At 37.6% G+C, this 13,421-nt stretch overlaps 1 protein-coding gene across 3 annotated transcripts in view; it reads right to left on the bottom strand.

The window, feature by feature from the left end:
- Nucleotides 1-13,421, bottom strand: part of marchf1 (membrane associated ring-CH-type finger 1) — a 76,383-nt gene that overhangs the window by 20,525 nt on the left and 42,437 nt on the right. For all 3 annotated transcript variants that reach the window (XM_031895466.1, XM_012955638.3, XM_031895467.1), the window contains one exon: nucleotides 3,297-3,444. In XM_031895466.1, coding sequence (XP_031751326.1) covers nucleotides 3,297-3,444 — 148 coding nt within the window. The remainder of the gene's footprint in view (nucleotides 1-3,296; nucleotides 3,445-13,421) is intronic.

The following is a 13,421-nucleotide window of genomic DNA, read 5'->3' as shown; positions in this document are numbered from 1 at the left end:
GCTTGTTAAAAGCAGGCACAAATACACAGGAGAATGTTACACATGCCGTTAGCATCAGAGAGGACTCATACAGCCCAGGTCACTTGGAATTATCCAGGTGCCTGCAGATGGCATGGAGGAAGCCTTATGTAACCAACATGCATAAAACAAATACATACAGATGATAAACCAAGGATTTATTGTCATTAAAAATACACTCCATTCAGTATAAACATTAGTACAGTAAAATGATTTACAAGGAATAATGCCATGATGGTTTCCCTTTTAAGAGCTTAAAAGGCCCATAATTTTAACTAAAGCTCATTCAAGAGCCAATTTATGTCAGCACTGCTGGAAGGTTTTATATGAGCCTCCTATTCCAGGGAATGTTTGGCACTATGCCTCCTTATCTGATTGCAACTTAGGTTTGCATAAATTACACAGTGCTGTTGTTTCTTGACATGCTACGTGTTATACGTTTAATAATAACAGGCATTTGGGGAAATTGAGCAGAGAGTTTATTAGATTTATAATAATACTGGCTACCAATGAGACAATATATTATAAACCAGACAGAGAGAGAAATTGATGCATCTGGTCTCACACCACCAGTAAGAACTGTATGATGTGTAATTCAACATCATCATCATTATTATGTATATAAAATATATATGTATATACAATTTTAAAGACTGATAATTATTTTGAAGCGAGCTAGTAAATCAGCGTTCTGATAACACATGGTACAGACTGAAATAAGAACAAACACTAGAATAACATCTATAATATTGGCTAAAGGTTAAAAAATGGATAAAGATTATAAAAGGATAAACAGAACCAATTCACATCTAATACAATAGACTATCAGAGCTACAAATGGAGCAGATATAACAAGATGTTTGCAGGCAGTTGAAGAGCTAAATGCTCATTGCATGCCAAGCATACATTAATGAGATGTTTAATGGCTGCCACTAAAATAGGAGCACATGCAATTCCAGGCAATAACCAAGTCTCTGATGCATTTAGAGTGAAGTCAACTCTGATATCAAAATTTCACTCTAACAGTATAATTGCTTTTAAAGTAGCAACAGCATAAATACTAATGTACAAATAAGCTGCCACTGATGATAATGGTAATAAATGATCTATTCTGTTACGGGCAACTATTTTGCATGATATACATGCATCTTTCCAGAGACATTAATGTCCCTATATCCACTGGATACAATGACCAGAGACTGCAGAGAAGGATTGTTCCAAGTGTGGTGAAAGAACCAGAAAGGATTAGGCAGACCTTTAGACGATCCTTCGCAGTCGTATGAAGGTTTTCCTTTGCCTTTCTGGCCATCATACAAGTAGTTCTCTAAAGGCATTTGGGTCCTCACATCTTGCATTGACTTCTCCACAGTTCCCCTTAGCTGCCATTTATTAATTACATTACAGAGTGAAATTAACAGTTGGGAATTTTTTTATAGTCTTTCTCTGCTTTATAGACATCAGTTAGCTTCATTTTCAGATTTTCTCTCAGTTGCTTAAAGAAGCCCATGGTTGAGTGATAGCCCAAAGTTTGGAGTGCCAGGGATTTTATAACTGTCAACAGGTGACAACTCCTAAAGGATATTAAGATTTAATTGGATAATTAAGGTAATGGAACATCCACAAACAGCGTCACCGGACATGAGAAAGTTGTCCACACTTTTGCCCATGCAAAAAGTCCTGCATTGGGTGTTTTTTTTATACAGATTTCTACAGGAGTTGCTTACTGCTTTTCACTTGGAAAAATGAGCTTAATATATTATTTGCATTCAACTTTACACACATGTACTGTATATATGTGTGTGTGTGTATATATATATATATATATATATATATATACATTTTAAATACACCCCCTTGTATTGATAATACAATAGTAAGTCAGACTAGAATTCCTATTTATTGTACTGTAGTTGCACAGATCATTTTTACTTTATTGAAAGGGTGTTGTGCATTTAACATTATTTTGTATTGTCTGCATTGCTCAAAGTTGCTCTGTTTTGAATATAACAAGTGATCTAACTTTTATGTAAATCCAACCGATCACAGTCAGGCCCTTTGCTACATTATGACCAAACAGTGTTCTTAGTGTCTCTTATTTAAATAATCGGTACAGGCAATATTAAAGCAGCACTATCATTAAAACGTTTTGCTTGTGCTTGAGTTCAACTGATACAATTTTGGTTACGTTTTTGTGCTTGTATATGGAAATTAAATTGCGTAGAAAGAAAACACCCTTCTTTATGACTTTAAAGGAGAAGGAAAGACTAATAAAGAGTTAATCTCAAGCTGCAGGCATACCTTCAGTTCTCTCAATAGTGCCCTTAAGTCTCCCCATATTTCTCCCATTCAGATGATCAGAAGGCAAACAGGAAGAAAAAATGCTGAGCTGTGTAAAGAAAGTTCCCATAATGCCTCACTCCTGCACCAAGACCAAGACCGTGTACATGCTCAGTTAGTAAGACTTTGAGTCAACTTCCTGCTGATTGGCTCAGATCCACATTCCTAAGGGGGGGGAGGAAGTTCTTAGCATTCTTGAGGGAGGGGGGAGCAGGAGAAAGCAGACAGCAGAGAGCTGTGTGTCTGTGGCACATGAATTACAGACACAAGAAATCTTTTGACAGAGAAGTCAGTGCAGCGTTTCTGTGAGTGCTTATGGCTGTATTTACACAGACCTTTCTGATAAAGCTTACATAGTTTTTACCTTTCTTTCTCCTTTAACAAAGGATCCTTATTAAAACCCCTTCTGGTTTATACCTGGTTCTATGACAAACAAAGGATCCTCATGAAACCCACTCTGGTGTATATCACCAGAGACTGGCCAAGTAGTATTTGGTCCCCCGTCCTTCTTCCACCCTAGAAAGCTGCCTATCCCTTGTTCTGGTCCTGTATCTCTCTATTTCTATATCTCTATTTTCCTGTTTGAAAGCCAATATCTGATACTGGCTAGTGGCTACTGGTTATTAGACCTGAATCAAGCTGCACCAATTATTACATTGCCTCATTATTTCCTTGCAACAGTTGTCACTGTTGTTAGATTACAAACATGTCCTGTGTTCTGTTATTTACTCCCCACTTTTGTCCCAAATATTTATAGGAAATATGAACTAAGAGCCTGACAGACATAAACCCTGATATTTTAAAATGCACACTGTTATTTCACTGGGTAAGCAATTGCAGTTTTCACTACTTTTCCATTAAGGATTCAATCGATAAATTTAGAGGACAAAGTACAAATAAAGGACCTTGTATTGCTGGAGGGGAATCATAAGGCAACTCACCGTTTTCACTGCCTTGCTTGATTTCTTCTGCCGTTCGGTCTATGAGCACATACAGTGACCACATTACACACGTTAAAGCAATAATATGAAATGTTACAGAGCAAATTATCTTGCTTCGTTCACTTTTTGTCATCTGCAGCTTTTCCCACTAAAATAAGAAGATTAGAAAGAAATGATTGAAAAGCATAAGGTGACATTTACTAACACAGAACATATCAATAAGATTTCGCTTGAGTGACATTTTCTTTATCAACATAAATTCAGACTGACCACAGGCAGCAATTCTATTATTAATCTACGGAGGCACAATGTATAGGTCTCCAGCAGTTGTGAGGCTACTGTTCCTAACATTCTCTCACTCTCCGGACACCAGGAGTTATTGTGCAGCTGTAGATTGTACATGTTCTCTTTCAATGCAACGTAAATCAATCAGAAAATATTCTTACTTTTAAATATGAAAAATATGCGTACCTACCATGAGATATATATATATATAATTTATACACTGTATGTATCACTTGTGCGCCAGATATGGCTATAAAGTCTACAGATATTTTTACACGGAATAATATTAAATATGCATGTATGTAAATATGTATATATATATTTTTGTTCACCAATCATTTTGTGCTGTCGCTGTGGGGCAACCCAAACTATATGCAGTGAGGGCTTTCTTATCATCCGTTTACAACTGAGTAGATATGTATGCGGCTGATCAGCATGGCTGCCTAACATATGGTTGCAGGGAAATGAATGAAGTCCATCGGAACTAATGAGCCATACATCTGTTTTTATACTGTAGCTTCCTTGTTTTAAAATTATTTTATGGGATTCTTGGCTAAACTACAGCTCCCATCATGCCTTAGGCTAATGATGAATGAGTAAATGAGAAGATGGCATTTATCACTGACATGTCACTGGGTAGGCCACAAGTATAGTTTGCTTGTGGTTAGTTTTACATAGACTGAACATTATGCTTTGGTTATGTATAGGCATAATAATTCCTTATCTTGCTTCCCTGTGGGATATTTATTTGTTAGTCTGTTCAGGGACACAGAAAGGCAAAACGTGTGCAAAATACAAATTGCCAATTGCAACAGTTTTTTTGTACTTTGCACACACCCTCCAATATCCCAGCCAGGCTGAAAAGGAAATCCCAAAGAGACAGCCATGGTTTGTGGACATGTTACTGATATCTTTCATATAGGATGCTTCACGAGTCTACCTAGCTACCACTTAGGGGCACATTTACTAATCCACGAACGTCCGAAAAGCGTCCGAATGCGTTTTTTTCGTAATGATTGGTATTTTGCGATTTTTTCATAAATTGTCGCGACTTTTTTGTAGCTATTACGACTTGCTCGTAAATTGTCGCGACTTTTTCGTAGCCGTCGCGCCGAGTACGAAAGTTTCGGATTCATTCAAGCTTCAGTATCGTGACTTTCCTTGGGCCAGGTTGGAGCTGCAGAGTGCCATTGAGTCCTATGGGAGACTTCCAAAATCATGCAAAGTCGCAAAGGTTTGCCCGCCATTTACGAGCGCTCAATACGAAAAAGTCGCGACAATATACGAGCAAGTCATAATGGCTACGAAAAAGTCGCGACAATTTACGAGCAAGTCGTAATGGCTTCGAAAAAGTCACGACAATTTACGAGCAAGTCGTAATGGCTACGAAAAAGTGGCAAAATGTTCGTTTCCAATCCGTTTTTTTCCCATTCGGGATTCGGATTTGTGGATTAGTAAATCAGCCCCTTAGAGTAAGGCCCCACAAGGCAGATTGTCAGCCTGCATATATGCAACAATTTGCCTCTTGGGGCCTTACCCTTAGACTGTAAGCTCTGTGGGGCATGTTGTCTCTTTGGTACAAAGTTCTTAGTCTTTAATGCAAATGTACTATCAATTTATATATATTTATTATTGTAAGAACTATTATTGTAAGAAGCTACTTAGAATTACATTTTCTTACATCATGAAAAAAGAGAAACCATTTGAAAGACTCCCAGTTTTATAGTAGTTTCAGGTTTCTACCTATTTAGGTTTCAATAAGGAAAATTAGCTTTCTAAGGGGCTGATTTACTAACCCACGAATCCGACCCGAATTGGAAAAGTTCCGACTTGAAAACGAACATTTTGCGACTTTTTCGTATGTTTTGCGATTTTTTCGGATTCTTTACGAATTTTTCGTTACCAATACGATTTTTGCGTAAAAACGCGAGTTTTTCGTATCCATTACGAAAGTTGCGTAAAAAGTTGCGCATTTTTCGTAGCGTTAAAACTTACGCGAAAAGTTGCGCATTTTTCGTAGCGTTAAAACTTAAAAGGTGCAAAGTTTCGCGTAAGTTTTAACGCTACGAAAAATGCGCAACTTTTCGCGTAAGTTTTAACGCTACGAAAAATGCGCAACTTTTTACGCAACTTTCGTAATGGATACGAAAAACTCGCGTTTTTACGCAAAAATCGTATTGGTAACGAAAAATTCGTAAAGAATCCGAAAAAATCGCAAAACATACGAAAAAATCGCAAAATACCGATCATTACGAAAAAAACGCAATCGGACTCATTTCAACCCGTTCGTGGGTAAGTAAATCAGCCCCTAAGTGTAATGAGGAATCATTGGATGAGCAGTATGTTTACTACTATATCGACCACTAGGTGGGGCATGGGAGCATTATCAAATGCTGGTGTCAGGGAGCTGCTATCTTGTTACCTTCCCATTGTTCTGCTGATTGGCTGCTGGGGGGGTGGGGGGGGTATCACTCAAACTTGCAGCTCAGCAGTAAAGTGTGACTGAAGTTTATGAGAGGTCACATGGCTGTGGCACCCTGGGAAATGAAGAATATGGCTCATGTGAAATTTCAAAATAAAATATTAAAAATATGTTTGCTCTTTTTAAAATGGATTTCAATGTAGGATTCTATTAACTGATGAAAAAAAAGCATGTTTTCCCATGACAGAATCCCTTTAAACTCTTATATTTCACAGTAGAAGGTATATAATTTCTTATACTTTCTTCAATACCTAAGTTACTGTGCAGATTTTGTTGCTGAGACAGTGGTATTAGCAACAAGACTTGCAATATAAATGAAATAGGTGGTTCATTATTCTTTATATTTATCTCTACATTTAAATAGCTTTACTGTATATTTTTGGAGGCATTCTTGATTGTCTTGTTTTGGGGTTTAAGAAAATTGTTTTATGAGGCTGTCACTTGTTCTTCAACTAAATGTGCAAGTTCTCCCATAAACATAGGCTTTATAATTCCGCAGAAACTGGATCTGTAGACTGGATATCCCCTTGTAACAGAGTTCAGTAAAACAAAGCACCGAGCGCAGCGATACAGGTTCTGTGCCTTTTCATGGTGAGCCCTTTGATTGCAGAGAAGGCTGATTTCTAGCAAATATTTGACATTGCTAAAATCACATGTTAAGCGTTATAGAAGAACAAAATATGCAGCAATATTCTCATCATGTATAAATTCTAATTAGAATCTGTCATTGGAAAAGAAAGCTCTTGCTTTTATTCCCCAGTCTTACATGTACAGTTGCTGCCATCTAACTTAGACTTGTGTTATTGCAGGCCAAAAAAGAGAAAACACAGCCGGCTTCCTAGAATTCCTTATTTTGGGAGAGCGAGACATGATCCTGTTTCAAAGGAAAGTCAAGCAGCCACTATTCGAAAGCATTCATGTTAATGCCTTTAATCTTAATAGTAGTACCTAATAGGTGGTTTATTATTCTTTATATTTATCTCTCTTATATTTAATGTAAATTTTTGTGTGGTTTTGAACTGGACAGCCCGGTTTTTAGGCGTCTGAACACTGAGCAGGACTGGCCTCAGATTGATACAAAATTCGGGCAATCACAGGCTGCTACATCATATCCCGCCCTTACATGTCATTGATACACCCCTTTATGTCACCACAACCTCTCATTTCAAGTCAAAAACAGCCTGGAAAGTGCAAAACAAGGCCATTTGTGGCTTTTTTTTTTTTCACTTTACACACTGCGTTATGTGTGCTAAATGACCCCTAATATTTTCTGGCAACGGAGCACATTGGGGTTTGCTGTAAAGCTACAAGGGATCAATAGTTACGTGCCACTTTGTTTTTCTGTATTCACCTGAAGTTGGGAGGGAAAAGCATTTTCAGGAAATTAGTTGCCCGCAATAGTGAAGATTTATTGTAAATAATCTCCTGGTGTGCCAGTTCCCTAAGTGTGTATTTTTATTCAGGTTTGTTTCAAATTTGTGCAAAAGGAAGAAAGAGTGCCAGTGCACAGTTTGCTTTAAAGGAGAAGGAAAGGCTAAGTCACTTGGGGGTGCCAAAATGTTAGGCACCCCCAAGTGACTTTAATTGCTTACCTTGTACCCCGGGCTGGTGCCCCTGTTAGGGGAAAACTGCACCAGCCCGGGTACCTGAAGCGAGCGCTTTCTTCTTCCACGTTTCTTCTGCCGGCGAAATCCCTGGGCCGGCACATGCGCATTACAGTGAAAAGCTGACTTTTTTGTTAAAGTTTGGGTATTTCACTCTACTGCGAACAGGAAGGAAGAAGTGCTACAGGTACCCCGGGCTGGTGCTGTTTTCTCCTAACAGGGAAACCAGCCCGGGGTACAAGGTAAGCGATTAAAGTCACTTGAGGTTGCCTAACATTTTGGCACCCCCAAGTGACGTAGCCTTTCCTTCTCCTTTAATAAATAATCGTTACAAAACATGAGGTGTACCACACTTTGCCCAAAAAATGTAAGCTCACTATCCACGACAAGACCCCTCATTGTACATAAGCCCTACACTGCCTATGTCTGTAGTGCAATTAAAATGATGCCCCCAATCAACCAGTGTGACTGAGTAGTAAGAGCATGTTGTACTTACCCTTAACTCAGGAGCTCTAGTGAGAAGACAGGGGACTTTTAAGCCCTGACTCATTAACATACACCTGTAAGTAGTTTCATGTTCTAAAGGCTGAATGGTAGCATATGGATGTCTGTATGGCATTTGGAGGTGCCTGAACAGTTCCAGAGCTAAGCTGGCTGTAGCAATTATCCCATATTGACAGCAGTTAATTGCTAAGAGAACAATTGATTTAATTCTGTAATTTCTGTTTGCCAGCAGTAATCCACATACTGTATCTTTCTTCCCTTTAGCTTCATGCACAGTAAGGGGTCTGCCAGACATGGTGGATTTTTGATCTGCATTTATCTGTAATGCAGGCAAAAAATCCGCCCCTATGCTCCACAAACCTTCTTGATTTGCCATGTGTCGTGGCAAGTAACTGTTTAAGTATATAGTTTCACACCGAAATCCACTCTTTGTGCCTGCACCAATGCAATAGCTCCAGGAACGCATGGCACATCAAGAAGCTTTTTGGACCATAGGGGTGGATTCATTTATCTGCCAGACAAGAATATGCCATGTGTGGTAGGAGCCTAACAGGATTAAGAGATTGATGGCATGGTTTAGCAAGTCAGACTTCCCTTTGGAACGGTTGAGATGTCTACAAGTAATTAGTGTTGTGCATCCCTGATCCAGCAGCTCACCCACAAGTTATAGTGCCTGTGATGGTGGCAACCATTTGAGAAAAAAATGCATTAAGCAAAGTATATGCTAAAATGAGAATTATTTTTTTATTGAAGCACATTTTAGTTGATGGGGTAAATGCATCAGAAAACATATATTCAATTAGTACTTAATACTTCTGAAGGATATCCCTGTGGCTAGGGGAGTACGGCATGTGTCAGCTGTTTCTGGGGGGTTTCACTTTCTTCTTTTCTTGATGTAAAAATTCTGGAATTTCACAGACCTTTCAAATGCCTCTGGGGAAAGTCTATATTTTTACATTAACTGTATGAGAAAGTGGACGTGCAATTTCAAAAATATATAAGAAACTGGAAGAAAGTGAATTTGGAAAGCAAGTGAGGGTGAAGTAAGGGAGTAATTGCTTATCATACAGGACTCTTATGCCAGATGATATTTCCAAGCAGGAGGTTTATGAGTTCAGGATCCAGGTGTCGTTAGAGAAGATGAGAGAGTCAGTGATGCGGAAAGGAACAAAAGAAATCTGATATAATCACCTTAGTTGGGTTATATCTGTTTCATGTATTTTTTAGCATCTCGCAGCTTTTTTTGTGAGATTTCTTTCTTTTTCTCAACGGTAAAAAGCCGCACTGGCAATCAAAGGAGGAAATAAAGAACAAGAAATGTGATGGAGGTTTGCAGAATTCAGTCGGCATTTTGTCAAAGGCACAGTGTATAAAAAGATGTTAAGAGGTAACAAAAACAAGTTTATCATAGAAATAACACTATTGTTTCTCTGTGCAGGAAAATATTATTGAGTCTTATTCTGAATTTCCACTTTGTTATGTGGCATTGACTGGCTTGCTTGGAGCTATCTATGACATTGTTTCTGCCTCACCAAAGAGATGATGTTAAAATGAAGGTTATGCAATGCAAGAAAATAACTGATTATGAAATGGAGATTACTGAATGCACCAGCATTAAACAATTAGCAATCATGAATTCATTCATTTTGCCATGTTAGAAAGCAGCAGGACTAATGAGCTTGTGATAGGATTTGGGGTTCCTACTAGATGCAAAAGATCATTAACCTAATAGGTGGTATATGAGAATAATGTGTCTAATGGCTGCATAGGAATTAGCACTAAATATTATAATACTATGCAACTTGTTGATATTTTATTAAGAAATATGACTAAAATTAAGATGAATAAGTAGTGGAAAAATTCCTGTATAATATAATAATCATTTTCCACATCAGTAGAAATGATTTATTCAAAAAATGCTTATGTTTCTAGAATATGAATCATTAATATTGTAAAACACATGTACAGGTATATTAGAAGTTACTGAATGTATAATGGCAGGAGGCTGCAGGCCAAGTGCTTCTGTAAAAGTCATAGAACGCTGAGGTGACTTCTGATATCCTTAGAGTTTGCAGCATAATACACAACTTTGTTTGACCTAATGCTTTCAGTATAAACTGATGTCATACATGGCAGAATATAGGGCAGATTTACTAATATGTGACATTAGAGCTCAATAAAAGAAAAATTCACCCACTTTCTATTCATTCCTATCAAATTTTTAGAATTGTATTGATGGGGTGAAAGTTAGAGTTCACCATTTGATAAATACGCTTCAGAAATCTGAGAGAATGAATAGAAAGCGGGTAAATTTCTTGTATTGTAACAAAGTGGTAATCCACTACTAGCAATTGATGTGCCTGGAGCATTATATATTGTAAAGGACAACATATAGGTTTTTGAGTTACCTTTACTAAAAGCTATGTGTGCTGTAAAGAATTCTTTCTGCACTGAGCATAGTATGGGGGAATAACTGTGCTGGCATAGATTTAACTGAGACTCTCTCTACTGGCTACAAGCAAGTGTAACCAAGTGTTCCTGTTACTGTTACAGGACGAAGTCTCCATTGCCAGGCACTTTTGACATCATACCCTTGGCTATAACACTATACTGTAAACTGTAAACACCGTTACAAGGTTAGACTATTATATTTGTCTCAGTAACTGCTTTGCCTTCTCATCTAAAATGTAATGTACAGCCACAGTATATGCCACCATTTTGCAGATTAATTTCTGCCACTCAAATTGAAAAGACTTGAGATGGAAATTTGATCCTTCCAATCCACCAACTAGGAGTGAAGGAGGTTTTATTTAGCCCAAAAGGTGGAACTCAATTGACATGTGGCTTTTTTCAACCTAAATTACTATATTACAGCTTAAGAATCTATATACAGGTATGGGTTCCATTATTTAAAAACCTTTTATTCCAAAAGTTCTGACCTGTAGGAAGGCCTTTTTCCATAGACAATTTTAAGCAAATAATTTGAAATTTTCAAAATGATTTCCTTATTGGAAACAAAATAATCCTGTTGGGTTTGTTTAATCTTTAAATTATTTTTTAGTAGACATAGGGGCAGATTTATCAAAAATGCTTACGAAAAAATCGTATTACTCACGATAATATCGTATTGGCGATCCGAAAGTCATGGAATTTTCTTACCGAACCATTGTAATCAGCGGCAGGGCCTTTCCGAATCTTTTGCGCGGGGCGCGAGCACGAAAAAATCGGCAAGAATACGCTCGGAGCGTTCGGGTCTTGGTAAATCTCCCCCTTAAAGTATGGTGATCCCAATTATGGAAACCCCCCAGATCCCAAGCAGTTTGGATAACAGGTCCCATACCTGCATACATTTCAGATGTTTAAACCTCAGAATTGAATACAAAGGGTTAATATTTTGAAATATGTTCTAAGTTCAAAGTTCATATCCTTTCAAGAAGGCCTTCCCGTATTATTATCCCAGGTCTATAATCTTCCTACTGAAATCTTTTTGCAATTATTTCCTAGCTCAGTGTTTCTTAGAATGTCAAAAGAAATAGAGCTGAAATGGCTTGGGAACGTGCAGAGACCCAATATTTCTTTCAGCTGTGACATATTTTGTAAAAACAATTACAGACATTTAAAAAGACCTGGTATCAAATTATATTGCCAATTTGGGTTTGAAAAAACACAGTCATCCGCTTTATCTCATGGGTTTAACTTTTTGTTTTAGTTTTAAGGAATTACTGCTTCTTGACTTGAATAAGAAGACAATGGACCTTTTTTGTTTCCTTGCTCAACCTTGGAAATGTTTTTTTTTTTTTTTTTCTTGCAATAGATTATGTGTTAAGCTTCCCATTTTAGTTTTAAGAGATATATAGAGATATTGTTGATAAGAAATGAAAAATGGATGCAAAGATATTGCTTTCTTTCTGCTAGCACCCTTATCTCATATGACGACTGTGCCAATACGATGCGAGACAATTGTGCCTATTCTGCTGCCATTTTTATTCTCTGCTAGACCCAAAAGGTTTTCCTATTATTTTCCTTTTGGTCAGGCTTTCTAAAAGCAGCATTCTATCAAACTGTATGGTTGTGATTCTATCAATTAACAGAGCCTTCAAACCAAAGCGGGTCCAAGGTCCTAAAGCATTTAACCACTGGGGTCAAAGGGCCTATATAAAACCCACTGTTTAGATCACTGCTTGATTTTAGCCCTTAAAAAGACACATTACTAGAGGAATTGGAGGAGAAAAAAAGCTTAATAGGGTAAATTAAACAACTTTAAAACAGGTTTAAAATATTTGATTTCTTAAAAGCAGGATATGTTTAGCAACCAAGAACTGTCCAGCAGTAATTGGAAGTGCAGCCAAAGAGGTAAAAGACATAATTAAAATATCTCATATCTTTAGTATCTTTTTATTCATTACTAGGTCAGCACATTTCCTCTTGGTTTCAAAACTGTTTTGCTTAAATCAAAGAGGCATTTGGTAGTCCTGACAAGAAGCAGATAGATCAGTCACAGGCAATGCCCCGAAATGTACAGTATGGTTTTGATCACAGAGGTAATTGTGGTTACTGAGAAAAGGAAAAGCAGGATCATGTAATATGTTAGTGCAATGAAAAGGAAAAACAGAAGGTGGGAGGAAGATTGAATCTCAAGGCTGCTGCATAAAGTCAGAGGTCGCTGATGCACCAGCAATCACATACATGTTAACCACCGCGCAAAGAATTCATATTCAGTAATAGGGAACATTCTGTAACATAAAAGAAGTTGCCTAGGTAATTCATCAACTTGCAGCATAAATTTAATATAACTGCTAAAAATGTACTTTTATTAAAAGGGCAGTAAATACCTTTCTTTAATGTAAACCATGTGAATAGGGCTTGTAATGAAAATGTGCATTTTTTTACATTTTGGTAATGGCCAATTATAGCCAAAGATAGTTAAAGGTGTTATTTACCAAACCCCTGGGTGCAAGTGCAAGAACACTAGGGGGTATATTTATCATGCTGTGTAAAAAGTGGAGTGGCACATTACCGATGATGTTGCCCAGGGCAACCAATCAGCAATTATATTTCCACAGTTAGAAAATCAAAGCAAAGTATCTGATTGGTTGCCCTGGGCAACATCACTGGTAATGTTTTACTCCACTTTTTACACAGCATGATAAATATACCCCTAAGGGTACAAAAGCATGCCCCTTAACATTAGTCTAAGGGGCATTGGGTCCAGGGGTATGTTGCTCTCTGCCCCCCCACCCCTTTGAAATG

The sequence above is a fragment of the Xenopus tropicalis genome, chromosome 1 (assembly GCF_000004195.4).
Source record: "Xenopus tropicalis strain Nigerian chromosome 1, UCB_Xtro_10.0, whole genome shotgun sequence".
Taxonomy (NCBI): domain Eukaryota; kingdom Metazoa; phylum Chordata; class Amphibia; order Anura; family Pipidae; genus Xenopus; species Xenopus tropicalis.
This window is presented reverse-complemented; position numbering and strand designations above follow the sequence as displayed.